The sequence below is a fragment of the Pan troglodytes genome, chromosome 3, assembly GCF_028858775.2.
Source record: "Pan troglodytes isolate AG18354 chromosome 3, NHGRI_mPanTro3-v2.0_pri, whole genome shotgun sequence".
In the NCBI taxonomy this organism is placed as follows: domain Eukaryota; kingdom Metazoa; phylum Chordata; class Mammalia; order Primates; family Hominidae; genus Pan; species Pan troglodytes.
In genome coordinates, this window is record NC_072401.2 from 128854932 (window position 1) to 128870365 (window position 15434).

General features: G+C 35.6%; 1 protein-coding gene across 10 annotated transcripts in view; it reads left to right on the top strand.

Moving 5' to 3' along the window:
- The window catches only part of INTU (inturned planar cell polarity protein), a 97383-nt gene that overhangs the window by 58827 nt on the left and 23122 nt on the right, over positions 1-15434 (top strand). For 7 of the 10 annotated variants that reach the window (XM_024356292.3, XM_024356293.3, XM_024356289.3 and 4 more), the window contains one exon: positions 12124-12177. The exons of the other annotated variants lie outside the window; for them this stretch is intronic. In XM_024356292.3, coding sequence (XP_024212060.1) covers positions 12124-12177 — 54 coding nt within the window. The remainder of the gene's footprint in view (positions 1-12123; positions 12178-15434) is intronic. 10 annotated transcript variants of the gene reach the window in all.

Below are 15434 nucleotides of genomic sequence, written 5' to 3' on the forward strand. Positions count from 1 at the left end.
ATAAAGCAGAACCAGAACTAGGTGCCTTATTATAATCTTGTATCTTCTCTTTTTTTCGTAGACTTTTTGTTATTTTTGGAATTATGGTTAAAAATTAAAGAGGCAATTGGTTGACAAAGTAGGAGGTCCAGTGCAATAAACCCAGAAAGAGAAATTATTCTTTATAAGTAGAAATTAGCTCTCTGCTCTTACTTTTAAATTTAAGCTTTATCCAAGCTAGGACTGCTTTTCAGAAATCGTAATTAAATGGTGTGTCTTACTTTGGAATTTTGTGACTTTGATTTTATAATGTAAGGTTATCAAGTTAGAATTATGTTTCTGTACAAAAAAAAAAAAAAGTGGATGACATGGTTGACTAACAGTATTCTCAGTTAAAATACAAAGTCCACTAGTCTACCAAAATCTTTTTTTACATGAACATATGTGATTAGCTTTTGGCTTGTCCCATGGATCGCATATGAATAGTAAAACTGTATGACGGTTAAGAATTATCAATATGATTTTAGTTATATCTGTAAACCTAGAATAACTTTATTATTGAATGATTGACAAGATTATTTCAGACATTTTCATCAGTGTAGATCACCATATAATCTATTTAGTTACAGCATGTGTATTAGTATTAAATGAGGCATTATGCCATAGCCACTTCTCTGCTCATGAAGAAACCTAGGCTATGTTACAGTAGAAACCTAATTCAAGTTCCTACTCTTCATAAGACTCTACAATGTATGATCAAATAAATGCCTTTTTGACAGCTTAATAGTTATTTAAATTGATGTATCAATCACTTTGCTCAGTTTCCTCTTCTGTAAAATGGAGGAAATAATAGTCCCTACTTCATGGAAGATTTATGAGTTATTACATATGAAGTATTTAGAATTGTGCCTGGCACATTGTAGTTGTAGTTATGGGAGCATTATTATACAATTACTATTTGAAAGGAGATGAGGTGTTAGAGCATGTTCAAAAGATGCTTTGCCTTCTGGTATTTTTTTTGTCCTTAGCTCTATCAACTGCCTGGTCTTTTGATATTTCAGGACAATAATTACCCTTTCTTTCTTTCTTTCTTTCTCTTTCTTTCTCTTTCTTTCTTTCTTTCCTTCTTTCTTTGTCTTTTCTTTCTTTCTTTGTTTTTTTTTTTTTTTTTGAGACAGGGTCTTGCTTTGTCACCCCAGCTGGAGTGGGAGTGCAGTGGCGTAACCATAGCTCACTGCAGCCTCCACATCCCAGGCTCGGGTGATCTTCCCACCTCAGCCTCTGAAGTAGCTGGGACTACACATGCACACCACCATGCCTGGCTAATTTTTGTATTTTTAAGTAGAGACCAGGTTTCTCCATGTTTCCCAGGCTGATCTCGAACTCCTGAGCTCAAGCAATCTGCCCGCCTCAGTCTCCTAGAGTGCTGGATTACAGGCATGAGCCATGGCACCTGGCCTACCATTTTCTTAAATTGTATAAAAAACTAAGAAGTATGAGATATATAATTCTACCTAATGTTTTCATAAGAATATATAAGCATTGGCTGGGCATGGTGGCTCATGCCTGTAATCCTCGTGCTTTGGGAGACTGAGGTGGGAGGATCACTTGAGGCCAAGAGTTCAAGACCAGCCTGGACAACATAGGGAGACCCTATCTCCACAAAAACTTTAAACATTAGCAGAGCATGGTGGCACACACCTGTATTCCAGCTACTCAGTAGGCTGAGGTGGGAGGATTACTTGAGCCCAGGAGTTGGGCTCCCCACTCAATCATAGTTGCAATGAGCTATGATTGCACCACTGTACTACGGTGGGGCAACAGAGTGAGACCCTATCTCAGGAAAGGAAAGGAAAAGGAAAAAGAAGAGGGAAAAGGGAAGAGAAAAGGAAAAAGGAAAGGAAAGGAGAAAGAAAGGGGAAAGGAAAGGGGGAGGGAAGAGGCAAGGGAAGGGAAGGATATAAGTGTTCGATATAGATAGAAACATAGAAAGTAACTAGATAACTTTACCTTTAAAAGAGAAAGACCCTGGTTCCAAAGACTGTCTCATGCCCATTCTGGGGTCTTTTATCCTCAGTCACAGGGCCCATGCCCACTTCATGAGTCAGAAGGTACCATCTCGTGAGGCTTGCCATTCTACCTGGCCTTTACTTAGGTTCTTGCCCCTCTGTCAGAATTTCTTCATTAAAGAAACCTCTTCCCTCAAAATATATAGTCCCTTCTTTCTGTGATAGTAGAGGTACTTAATGTTTTAGGGGCAGTGTGTTTAGAATTTAGATACATTAAATATTATCTTCCCTCTAAGAAGTTTAAGATGTTCTAAAGTATTGTCTATTTAGGGCTTACAGATTCCCTGTGAAGGCTACCTCTTTTTCATTGAGATTTTTGTTAATTTAGCATATATTTCTTTAAAAGATTTATATGATTTTCTTTATTTCACCCTAAAAGAATATCAAATTAAGAAATCACTGTGTGAATTCTGGTATACATTTTTAATTGCCTTAAACCATAGCTGTTGCTTATCTTGCCAATGCTTTGGCTGCTTTTATCCTTGTTACGTCTAACACTGCTGTGTGGAGATCAGTGTTCATTGTGCCGGTTGCTCAAGTCTGTGCCGTGCTTTGCAGAATCCAGAAAAACCTCTAGATGTTCACAGTCAAGTTGAGCAGGTGAAATTAATACACAGGAAACAGTGAGGATCTGGCTTAGATGTTTTCTACATTTTGTAGTCCAGTTAGGAGATTAAGAACAATACTTTTGGGAAGAGAGCTAGATACCTTTTGCTAAAGTAGTCTAAAGCTCTATTTGATTAATATAAAATTTGAACAACAATAACATTTGAAGTTTTTTTTTTATTCTATTTTTTACTGCAGTTTTAGGTTCACAGTAAAATTGAGAGAAAGGTACAGATTTCCCACGTATGCCCTTCCCCCATACATCATACATGCATAGCCTCTCCATTATCAACATTCCCCACCACAGGGGTACAGTTGTTATAATTGATGAACCTACATTGACACATCATAATAACCCAAAGTCCATCATTTACATTAGGGTTCTTTCTTGGTGGTGTACATTCTATAGATTTAGACAGATTATAATGACATGGATCCATCCTTTTAGTATCATACAGAGTAGTTTCACAGCCCCAGAAATCCTCTGTGTTCTGCCTATCCCTCTCTTTCATCCCTCCCTTTCCATTAACCCCTGGAAACAAATGATCTTTTCACTGCCTCCATCATTTTGCATTTTCCAAAATGTTATATAGTTGTAATCATATGGTATGTAGTCTTTTCAGATTGGCTTCTTTCACTTAGTAATATACATTTTAAGTTCCTCTTTGTCTTTTTACAGCTTGATAGCTCATTTCTTTTTAATGCTGAATAGTATTTCATTGTTCAGGTGTACCATAGTTTATTTATCCATTCACTGAAAATCTTGGTTGCTCCCATGTTTGGGCGATTAATTCTTGGTCAAATAGCAAGAGAATGTTTAGTTTTGTAAGAAACTACCAAACTGTCTTCCAAAGTGGCTGTATTTTGTATTCCTACCAGCAGTGAATGAGAGTTCCTGTTGTTCCATATCCTTGTCAGGACTTAGTTTTGTCAGTATTTTGGATTTGGGACATTCTACTGTGTGTCTAGTTCTGTCTCATTGTTATTTTAATTTGCATTTCCCTGATGACCATATGATGTGGAATATCTTTTCATGTGCTTATTTGCCTTCTGAATATCTTGTTTGGTGAAGTGTTTGTTAAGGCCTTTGGCCCATTTTTTTTTTTAATTCGGTAGGTTTTTGGGGAACAGGTGGTGTTTGGTTACATGAATAAGTCCATTAGTGGCGATTTCTGCAATTTTGGTCCACCCATCACCCAAGGAGTGTACACTGTACCTAATGTGTAGTCTTTTATCTCTTGCCACCCCCTGCTCTTTCCCCCAAGTTCCCAAAGTCCAGTGTATCATTCTTATGCCTTTGCATCCTCATAGCTTAGCTCCCACATATGAGTGAGAACATATGATGTTTGGTTTTCCATTTCTGAGTTACTTCACTTAGAATAATAGTCTCCAATTCCATCCAGGTTGCTGCAAATGCCATTATTTTGTTCCTTTTTATGGCTGAGTATAGTGTTCCATGGTATATATATATGCCACATTTTCTTTATCCACTCGTTGATTAATGGGCATCTGGTTCCATATTTGTGTAATTGCGAATTGTGCTGCCATAAACGTGTGCAAATACCTTATTCGTATAATGACTTCTTTTCCTCTGAGTAGATACCTACTAGTGGGATTGCTGTATCAATCAGTAGATCTACTTTTAGTTAAGGAATCTCCACAATGTTTTCCATAGTGGTTGTACTAGTTTACATTCCCACCAACAGTATAAAAGTGTTCCCTTTTTGCCCCATCCACACCAACATCTATTTTTTTTTGTTATGGCCATTGTTGCAGGAGTGAGGTGGTATCACATTGTGGTTTTGATTTGCATTTCTCTGATCATTAGTGATGTTGATCATTTTTCCATATGCTGTTTAGCCGTTTGTATATCTTCTTTTCAGAATTGTCCGTTCATCTCCTTAGCCCACTTTTTGATGGGATTGTTTGTTTTTTTCTTGCTGATTTGTTTGAGTTCCTTGTAGATTCTGGATATTAGTCCTTTGTCAGATGTATAGATTGTGAAGATTTTCTCCCACTCTGTGGGGTGTTAACTCTGATGATTATTTATTTTGCTATGCAGAAACTTTAGTTTAATTAAGTCCCATCTATTTATCTTTGTTTTTGTTGCATTTGCTTTTGGGTTCTTGGTCATGAAGTCTTTGCCTAAGCCAATGTCTAGAAGGGTTTTTCCAATGTTCTAGAATCTTTATGGTTTCACATCTTAGATTTAAGTCTTTGATCCATCTTGAGTTGATTTTTGTATAAGGCTGAGAGATCAGGATCCAGTTTCATTCTTCCACATGTGGCTTGCCAACCACCCCAGCACCATTTGTTGAATAGGATGTCCTTTCCCCACTTTATGTTTTTGTTTACTTTGTCAAAGATCAGTTGGCTGTAAGTATTTGGCTTTATTTCTGGGTTCTCTATTTTGTTCCATTGTTCTATGTGCCTAATTTTTATACCATGCCATTTTGGTGACTGTGGCTTTATATTAGAGTTTGAAGGTGGGTAATGAGATGCCTCCAGATTTTTTTTGCTTAGTAATGCTTTGGCTATGAGGGCTCTTTTTTGGTTCCAAATATTAATTTTAGGATTGGATTTTCTAGTTATGTGAAGAATGATGGTGGTATTTTGATGGGAATTGCACTGAATTTGTAGATTGCTTTTGGCAGTATGGCCATTTTCACAATATTGATTCTACCCATCCATGGGCATGGGATGTGTTTCCATTTGTTTGTGTTGTCTATGATTTCTTTCATCAGTGTTTTGTAGTTTTCTTTGTAGAGGTCTTTCACCTCCTTGGTTCAGTATATTCCTAAGTATTTTTTTGCAGCTATTGTGAAAGGGGTTGAGTTCTTGATTTGATTCTCAGTTGGTAACTTTTGGTGTATAGCAGAGCTACTGATTTGTGTACATTACTTTTGTATCCTGAAACTTTGCTGAATTCATTTAGCAGATCTAGGTGCTTTTTGGATGAGTCTTTAGGGTTTTCTAGGTATATAGTCATATCATTAGCAAACAGTGACAGTTTGACTTCTTCTTTACTTATTTGGATGCCCTTTATTTTTTTATCTTGTCTGATTTCTCTGGCTAGGACTTTGAGTACTGTGTTGAATAGAAGTGGTGAAAGTGGGCATCCTTGTCTTGTTCCAGTTCTCAGGAGGAATGCTTTCAACTTTTCCCCATTCAGTATAATATTGGCTCTAGGTTTGTCATAGGTGGCTTTTATAACCTTAAGGTATGTCCCTTGTATGCTGATTTTGCTGAGGGTTTTAATCATATAAGGATGCCGGATTTTGTCAAATGCTTTTTCTGTGTCTATTGAGATGATCATGTGATTTTTGTTTTAAGTTCTGTTTATGTAGTGTATCATTTATTGACTTATGTATGTTAAACCATCCCTGCATTCCTGGTATGAAACCCACTTGATCATGGTGGATTATCTTTTTGATATGCTATTGGATTTGGTTCACTAGTATTTTGTTGAGGATTTTTGCCCCTATGTTCATCAGGGATATCAGTCTGTAGTTTTCTCTTTCTGTTATGTCCCTCCCTGGTTTGGGTGTTAGGGTGATACTGGCTTCATACAATGGTTTAGGAAGGATCCCTCTTTTTCTGTCTTTCAGAATAGTGTCAATAGGATTGGTACCAATTCTTTTTTGAATGTCTGATAGAATTTATCTGTGAGTCTGTCTGGTCCTGGACTTTTTTTGTTGGCAGTTTTTCCATAACCATTTCAATCTCGCTACTTGTTATTTGTCTGTTCAGAGATCCTATATCTTCCTTGTTTAATCTAGGATGGTTGTATATTTCCAGGAATTTATCCATCTCTTTTAGGTTTTCTAGTTTATGCACATAAAGGTGTCTATAGTAGCCTTCAGTAATCTTTTGTATTGCTGTGTTATCAGTTGTAATATCTCCCATTTCATTTCTAATTGAACTTATTTGGATCTTCTCTCTTTTCTTGGTTAATCTTTCTAATGGTCTATCAATTTTATATATCTTTTCAAAGAACCGGATTAGTTTAATGAAGTCTAGCTTATCAGTTTCATGGATTGTGGTTTTGGTGTTGTCTCTAAAAAGTTAGTGTCATACCCAGTGTCATCTAAATTTTCTCCCATGTTCTAGGAATTTTATAGTTTAGCATTTTACATTTAGATATATGATCCACTTAGAGTTAATTTTTGTGAAGGGTGTATGGTGTGTGTCTAGATTGATATTTTTTATATGGGTGCCCAGTTGTTCTAGCACCATTTGTTGAAAAGACCATCTTTGCTCTTTACGTTGTATTTGTTCCTTTGTCAAAGATCAGTTGACAGTATTTATGTGAGTATATTTGTGGACTCTCTGTTCCATTGACATATTTGTCTGTTCTTTCACCAATAATACAATGTCTTGATTACTGTAGGTTTATATTAAGTCTTAAAGTAGGATAGTATCAGTCCCCAGACTTTGTTCTCCTCATTCAACATTGTACTGGCTGTTCTTGGTCTTTTGCTTCTCCATATAAACTTTAGAATACCTTGTTGGAATTTTGATTGGGATTGCATTGAATATATAGATCAAGTTATGAAGAACTGACATCTTGACAATATTGAGTCTTCCTATCCATGAACATGGAATATCTCTCCATTTGTTTAGTTCTCCTTTGATTTCATTTATCAGAGTATGGTAGTTTTCCTCATACAGATATTGTATATACTTTGTTAAATTTATAACTAAGTATATTTTATTTTGGGGAGTGCTAAGGTACATGGTATTGTGTTTTTAATTTCAAATTCCACTTATTCATCACTGGTATATAGGAAAGCAATTGACTTCTATGCTTTGGTGCAGTGGCTTATGCCTGTAATCCCAGCACTTTGGGAGGCTGAGATGGGTGGATCACTTGAGGTCAGGAGTTCAAAACCAGCCTGGCCAACATTGTGAAACCCTACCTGTACCAAAAAATACAAAATTAAGCCAGGTGTGGTGGCACATGTCTATAGTCTCAGCTACTCAGGAGGCTGAGGTGGGAGAATCACTTGAATCTGGGAGGCGGAGGCTCCTTATATACTGATGCAGCATACAGGGTTAATATAGAAAATTGTAATATATAAGATTGTGTCAATTCTTTCAGATTTTCTGTGTAAACAATCATGTCATCTATGAACAAAGACAGTTTATTTCTTCCTTCCCAATCATGTGTTTCATGTTCTTGCCTTATTGCATTAGCTAGGCCTCCCACTGTGATGTTGAAAAGGAGTGGTGGTAGGGGACATCCTTGCCCCTTTCTGATCTTAGGAAATATCTCATTTCTCACCATTAAGTATGAAGTTAGCTGTAGGTTTTTTGTAGATATTCTTTATCAAGATAAAGAAGTTTCCCTCTATTCCTAGTATACTAAGAGTTTTTATCATGAAGGGGTATTGGATTTTATCAAATGCTTTTTCTGCATATATTGATAGAATCATGTGATTTTTTTAAAGCCCATTGATCTGATGGATTACATTAACTGGTTTTTGAATGTCAAACCTGCCTTGCATACCTGGGATAAATCTCCCTTGGTTGTGGTGTATATTTCTTTTTAGACATTGTTGGATTCCCTCTGCTAATATTTTATTGGAGGTTTTTGAATCTATGTTCATGAAAGATACTGGCCTGTCATTTTTTTTGTTTTTTTCTTATAATGTCTTTGTCTGGTTTTAGTATTAGGGTAATGCTGACCTCCTAGAATGAGTTAGGAAGTATTCCCTCTGTTTCTGTCTTCTGAAAGAAATTAGAGAGAATTGGTATAATTTCTTACTTAAATGTTTGGTAGAATTCACCAGTCTACCCATCTGGGCCTGGTGCATTCTGCTTTTGCAAGTTGATTAATTATTGATTCAATTTCTTTAATAAGTATAGACCAATTTATAGTATCTGTTTCTTCTTGTATCTTTCAAGGAATTTGTCCATTCCATCTAGGTTATCAAATTTATGAGCATGGGGTTGTTTACAGTATTCTTCTCCTATCCTTTTAATGTCCATGGACCCTGTACTAATGCCCCCCGCCCTTTCATTTCTGGTATTAGTAATTTGTGTCCTCTCTATTTTTATCTTAGTTAGGCTAGAGGCTTATACGTTTTATTGATTTTTTTCAAGGAAACAGCTTTTGGTTTCATCGATTTTTCTCTACGGCTTTCCTATTTTCAGTGTCGTTGATTTCTCCTCTAATTTTTATTATTTCTTTTCTTCTGCTTATTTTAGATTTAATTTGCTTTTTGTTCTAGTTTCTTAAAATAGAAACTTGGATTATTGATTTTAGATATTTCTTCTTTTTTAATATATGCATTTAATGCTATAAATTTCCCCCAAGCACCACTTTTGCTGCACCATATAAGTTTTGATAAGTTGTGATTTCATTTTTTTAGTTCAAAATATTTTTAAGACCTTCACTTTATACTGAAACATTCTGAGACATGAGAGTAAATTATTAAACCTCACTGTTTTAGACCAATAAAGCCCTATCCGTTTAAATTGCCGATTACTTCGTTTAAGGCAGTACAGCACAGCAGTTTAATAGTCAAGATTCTCTACTCAGTGTATTTTAAAATTTCAGCTTGAACAGTAGTTACGTGAACTTAATCAAGTTCTTTTTCCTTAATGGCTTCATTGAGATATTTCACATATCATAGAATTTTCCCATTTAAAATGTACAATCCAACATTTTTTAGTCTGTTCACAGAGCTGCCTAACCATCACCGCAATCAATTTTAGAACATTTCACCATCTAATAAAGAAATTCTGTGACCATTCATAGTTATTATTTACTTCTCTCTTTCCTCTCCCAATTTCTTCTTCTCCCTACCCCTCCAGCCCCAGGCAATCATTTGCATAGTTTTCATTTCTGTAAGCTTACCTGTTCTAAATATTTTTTTAAATTTGACTCCTCTTATCTGTGATTGTATATCCTTTGACCAACATTTCCTCATTTACCCTCTCCCCTAACTACCCAAACCTTTGGTAATCACCATTCTACTCTCTCCTTCTGTGATATCAGCTTTTTTAGGTTCCACATATGAGTGAGATCATGTGGTAGTTGTCTTTCTGTGCCTGGCTTATTTCATTTAACATAATGCCCTCTAGGTTCATCTGTGTTGTCATAAATAACAGGATTTTGTTCTTTTTATGGCTAAATAGTATTCCATTATGTATATATGGCACATTTTCTTTATCCATTCATCTGTTGATGAACACTTAGGTTGATTACATTTCTCTTGAGATTTCTCATTGTATTAAAAATAGTAGGATTTATTGAGTATGTATCTTCTAATGGAAAATACTAAGGAATTTAATGCCTTAAGAAATCTAGTTAAAGGCCAGGCATGGTGGTTTATGCCTGTAATCCCAGCACTTTGGGAGGCTGAGGCGGACAGATCACCTGAGGTCGGGAGTTCAAGACCAGCCTGACCAACATGGAGAAACCCTGTCTCTACTAAAAATACAAAATAAGCTGGGTGTGATGGTGCATGCCTGTAATCCCAGCTATTTGGGAAGCTGAGGCAGGAGAATCACTTGAACCTGGGAGGCGGAGGTTGCGGTGAGCCGAGTTCATGCCATTTCACTCCAGCCTAGGCAACCAGAGTGAAACTATGTCCACAAAAGAAATCTAGTTAAAAACGTGTGTGAGGCCGGCCTCAGTGGCTCGCACCTGTAATCCCAGCACTTTGGGAGGCCGAGGTGGGAGGATCACAAGGTCAGGAGTTCGAGACCATCCTGGCTAACACGGTGAAACCCCATCTCTACTAAAAATACAAAAAATTAGGCAGGCGTGGTGGCGGGCGCCTGTAGTCCCAGCTACTCGGGAGGCAGAGGCAGGAGAATGGCATGAACCTAGGAGGCAGAGCTTGCAATGAGCCAAGATTGTGCCACTGGCACTCCAGCCTAAGCAACAGAGGGACACTCTGTCTCAAAAAAAAAAAAAACTCGTGTGTGAGGTAACATGCCTGGCAATGTTAGGTGGAAATAGTTATTTTTGCTTGTTTATTTTTAAAAACAAACTAAATAGTTATTTTTAACTTGGAAAAAACTTATTTGTTCCAGGTTTAGTATATGATGAGGTCTTACTTTAGTTTTTCTTCCCAGGTATTTGAGAATTTCCTCATTTTGATATTCTTTTTTCAATCATATTTTCCTAGGGTACAGTGAAATAATTAAGAGAAAAGATATTTGTATGTTTTCGTTTAAGGAATATAAACAAACATATATATTAATCTTGTATATTAATTAGCCTGTAGAGTTTAGTAGCAGGAATAGCAACTCATTGAACAGTTTCTGAGATCAAATACCACAAATTGGTAATTTTTTGTCCTGTGTTTTTTCACAAGACAGACTAATAGCCACAAAAAAAGGGAACCTGAAGTATTTGCTAGATGCAGAAAAATGTAGGTCACAAATGAGTAATAACTCATACTGTGTGAAAAGCATTGAAAGGCATGACTAATATTTCAAAAGCTTTTGTCATCTCAGTAAGACACAGTTAGTGTGTGAAACAGACCTGCAGAGAGTGCCTTGGCCTTTAAAGAAAAAAAAAAAGATTCTCTGGGAGGCGGATTGCAGTGAGCTGAGATCGCGCCACTGCACTCCAGCCTGGGCGACAAAGCGAGATTCCGTCTCAAAAAAAAAAAAAAAAAAAGGGATTCTTATTCACAAATAGCATGTATGCCACAAAATTCAATTGCCGATAGTTTTCATTTATATATACATTTGTATTACAGATTAAACTTCAGTTTAAATTTATTCTGTTTTTAAATTTGGAATGCTTCAAAGAAGAACAAAGGTGATACATGAAAGAGTTCAGGCAATTTCCATAGAAACAAAACCCAAATCCTAAGTAAGAGATTTTTTTTCTAATAACTCTGTGGGGTAGTTGAACTGTGCCAGATTCCAGAGGAACACTTGCCTTCGTGTTTTAATCTAGGAATAAAGATTGACAACCCTTGAATGCAAAACATTGTGTCCAGGAGAAAGACAGGGAAGAATGTTGATATTTTTCAAGAATCCAACTATTGAGTAATATACAAGAAATGGAGAATCGAGAACAACTCAAAATAAGTTGGCTACTTTAAGACTGATTTTCATTTTCTTCTATGAAATCAAAAGGGTTAAATTAATTTCTAACTTAAAACTGGAAAGCAACTTTTGAAGCTCATAAATTTACTATGCATTGAATATATGTGAAGACAATTTTGCAGTTATTGAGATTTAGTTGAAATATGCTATGTTAAATGAGTAAGTTGTTTTATATTTGCAAAGCTTAAAAACAATATGTTAAATAAGTAAACTGTTTTACAGTGGCAAAGCTTAAAAACAATATGTTCCATTTTGAGACATTTCCTAAGTAACACAAAAGAGAAAGATACTCAATTTTTCAAGTAGTAATTAAGCACTTTTTATATGGCCATTACTAAAAAAGTAACTAATATGAGTCAAATGTTTATGTTACTCTTTTTTTTTTTTAACATAGATGGAATTAGACATGGCATTAAGTGACTTGGAGGCTGCAGATTTTGCAGAACTGGTAAGGGAAGGAGTGGATTTTATAAAAGGCTCAATGTTGAATTATTATTTTGTATACCAGTCATTATTCTAAATATTTACCAAGTGGATATATAATAATCTTGAAATACACATTAGGCCTCTGTTTTGACAGTGACAAAATCTATTTTGCTTGCCTTAGGATTTTCTACTGAGTTTAAACAGTTGTTACATAATGTATATTATGGGATTAAAAATGATTAATTACACTGGTGTCACTGAGAACTACGCTTTTGAGGAAAATAAATATAGATGTAATACTGATTAAGTTAAATAAGAACCCTGTAGAGCTGTACTTAAATTGGAAGTCTCAATATCGTTTTTAATCTTTTAATTATTGTATTTCCCATCTATGTCCAATGAAAAGGCCTAGCAATAGTGACCATCGCAGTAGCGGTAAGTACCACTAATACCCAGCCCATGGTGTATAAATAACATTTCTCACCAAAAGGAACCAGGACTCCTCAAGAATTGGCTCATTCAAAATTGGGGCTGAAAATGCACAAGATAAGTCTGAGAACATCTTGTCATATCAGAAATTCAGAAAGCTTTCCAAAAATTAATAGGGTTATAGTAGAGCTCAAACTGTCATGAGACAACTTGAAGAGGCTCCCTGTTGAACATCTATAAGGAAATACCTACAACAGATTGAAACACATCAGATATGTATAAGTTCATGAGTGCATAATGATACTAAAAAAAAAAAAAAGGAAACTTACTAGTCAACTTTGGAGAATATGAGGGCACTAACTTGTTTTTGTGAAAACTGTTAAATGAGGAAAAATCAGACATTTATCCTGCCTATCTTGTCTAAACCATATGTCAAGGTTACCAAACAGAGGTGAAGGAGAGCTTCTTTTTATGAAAGTAGTCTAACTGAAATGTCAAGAAAGACTGACAGAATTGGAATATCACCATTTTGCAGTCCCTCAATGAATTAATGGATCTAGGCAATGGTCATCAATAGCTATTAATATCACAAACAGAAAAACAGCAGATAATATGTTGTTCCTGATGGAAGCACACAGACCACCTATAAAATATGCTTGATGAAGCCTCAAGATTGAACTACCAACTTATAGGAAATACCACTGAAAAGGAGGCATGTTAAGTGACTCCATTTTTGGAAGAGGGGTTGCAGTCAGCAAAATCCAGACTGGCAAATACTGCAGGACACTTTCTTCTCCAAATAAATTAGAAAAGGTTGGCGTGAGGTGGGGGAGAAGGGAGAGAAGTTGAGAGAGATCTCAGTTACAAGAGACTGAATATTATCAACCAAGTGTATGTATGTCCTTTCTTAGATCCTAATTCAAACAAACTTTTAAAAACATCTATGAGACAACAAATCTCATAGATGAGGCTGAATCTATTCATGAGTCTCATACATTCAAGGAAAGTAAACACTAATGACTGGGTATTAGATGAAAATAATTCTTTATATTGTGATAATGGTATGATTATATGTATTTTAAGATTCCTTCTGTTTTATGCATACATTCTGAAGTGTTTACAGATGAAATGATATAATATCTGGGATTGGTTTTGAAATAATTCAGCAGGAGGAAGGGAAAATGATGATACAGATGAAACAAGATAAGCCGTGGACTGGTCATAGTTAAACCTGGGTGATGATGGCTATACAGGAACTAATTATACAATTCCCTTTTTGTATATGCTAAAATTCTCAGTAATAAAAGTTCTTTTACAAAGTAAATGGGAAGTAAGGAGGTAAAAGCCATGAGGTGTGGATTATTCTCAAGAAGATCGCCAGTGAAAGTGGGAGGAGAATGTTAGCTTGAAAGGGTAACTGAGTCTTAACAAACACCCTAAACAAATGGAAGGGTGTTTTGTCTGTAAAAATAATAGAAATTTCGGCATGGTAAACTCTTATGGCTCATAATTTTTTGAGTAATGGAAAATGTTTAGATGGATATTAACTATTAGGAGCAGTTCAGATCTAAAGTATTAAAATATCTGGTTTTTGGAACTTATATCCAAAATGTTTAATTTAAAAATCTAATTCCTGCCTTTATAGAACACTATTTTAATGAGCAGTGGAGTTAACAATATTTTCTATGGTTAAAAAATAATCTATTGTGATTCCTTAGATACAGTAAAAAAAAAAAAGAAAGAAAACCATAATTCATAAAAGAAAAAATGGATAAATTGAGAATATAAAATGGTACAACTACTTTGGAAGACAGTTTGGCAATTTCTTAATAACCTAAACATATACCTACCATATAATTCAACCAGTCTGTTCCTATCTTTTTAAACCAAGAGAACTGAAAGCATATGTAATACAAAGACCTGTATACAAAGCAACTTTATTTGTAATAGCCAAAAAGTAGAAACAACTCAAATAACTTAACTGTCCATCAGCATGTGTGAATACTAAAACAAATTCTGGTATATCCAGGAATGGACTACTACTCAGAAAAAAAGTTGGTGTAGGGAGGTGTTGAGGGAACTGTTGTACATCTCGATTTTGGTGGCACTTATGTAGCTATATGCATTTGTCAAAACTCACAGAACACTTCACATTGAATTTTGCCTTTAAAAAAATATGAAAATAAGGATCTGTTCTACACTTTTTGGTGAAATTAGATTAAAGATTTAATCTTATGTCCTAATGCTGTATTTTCCTTAGTTTCAAAAAAATATTATTAAGGTATAATTTATGTTCAGTAAATTCTTCTGTCCCCTTTGTAGTCAACCCCTCTCCATACCCCCAACCTCTGGCAATCACTGATGTGTGTTCTGTCCCCATGATTTTGCCTTTTCCAGGATGTCATATAAAGTGAATCATCCTGCTCAGCCTGGCCCTAATGCTGCTCTGGTTGCTCAGCATACCTCCTTTTACCTTCTCATACCTGGGCATCCCTGCCCTGTTCAGCCCCACAGTTCCCAACTATTTGGTTCCTGCTCCATGGTCAGGCCTCTGACAACCCCTTTGAATAAACCAGACACTCCACATGTGTCTTGAGAATTTAAATAAATAAATAATCATACAGTAGGTAATTTTTGTGTCTGGCTTTAACTTAGCATAAATGAATTTAAGATTCATTCTTGCTATTGTACAGGCAGTTCAGTCCTTAATATTGCTGAATAGTAGTATTCCATCATATACATGTATCACAATTTGTTTATCCATTCCCCAATTGAGGAATGGCTGGGTTATTTCCAGTTTTTAGTTTTCTTTAGGTTTCATTGGGTTTTTTAAAAAGAAAAAAAACTTAT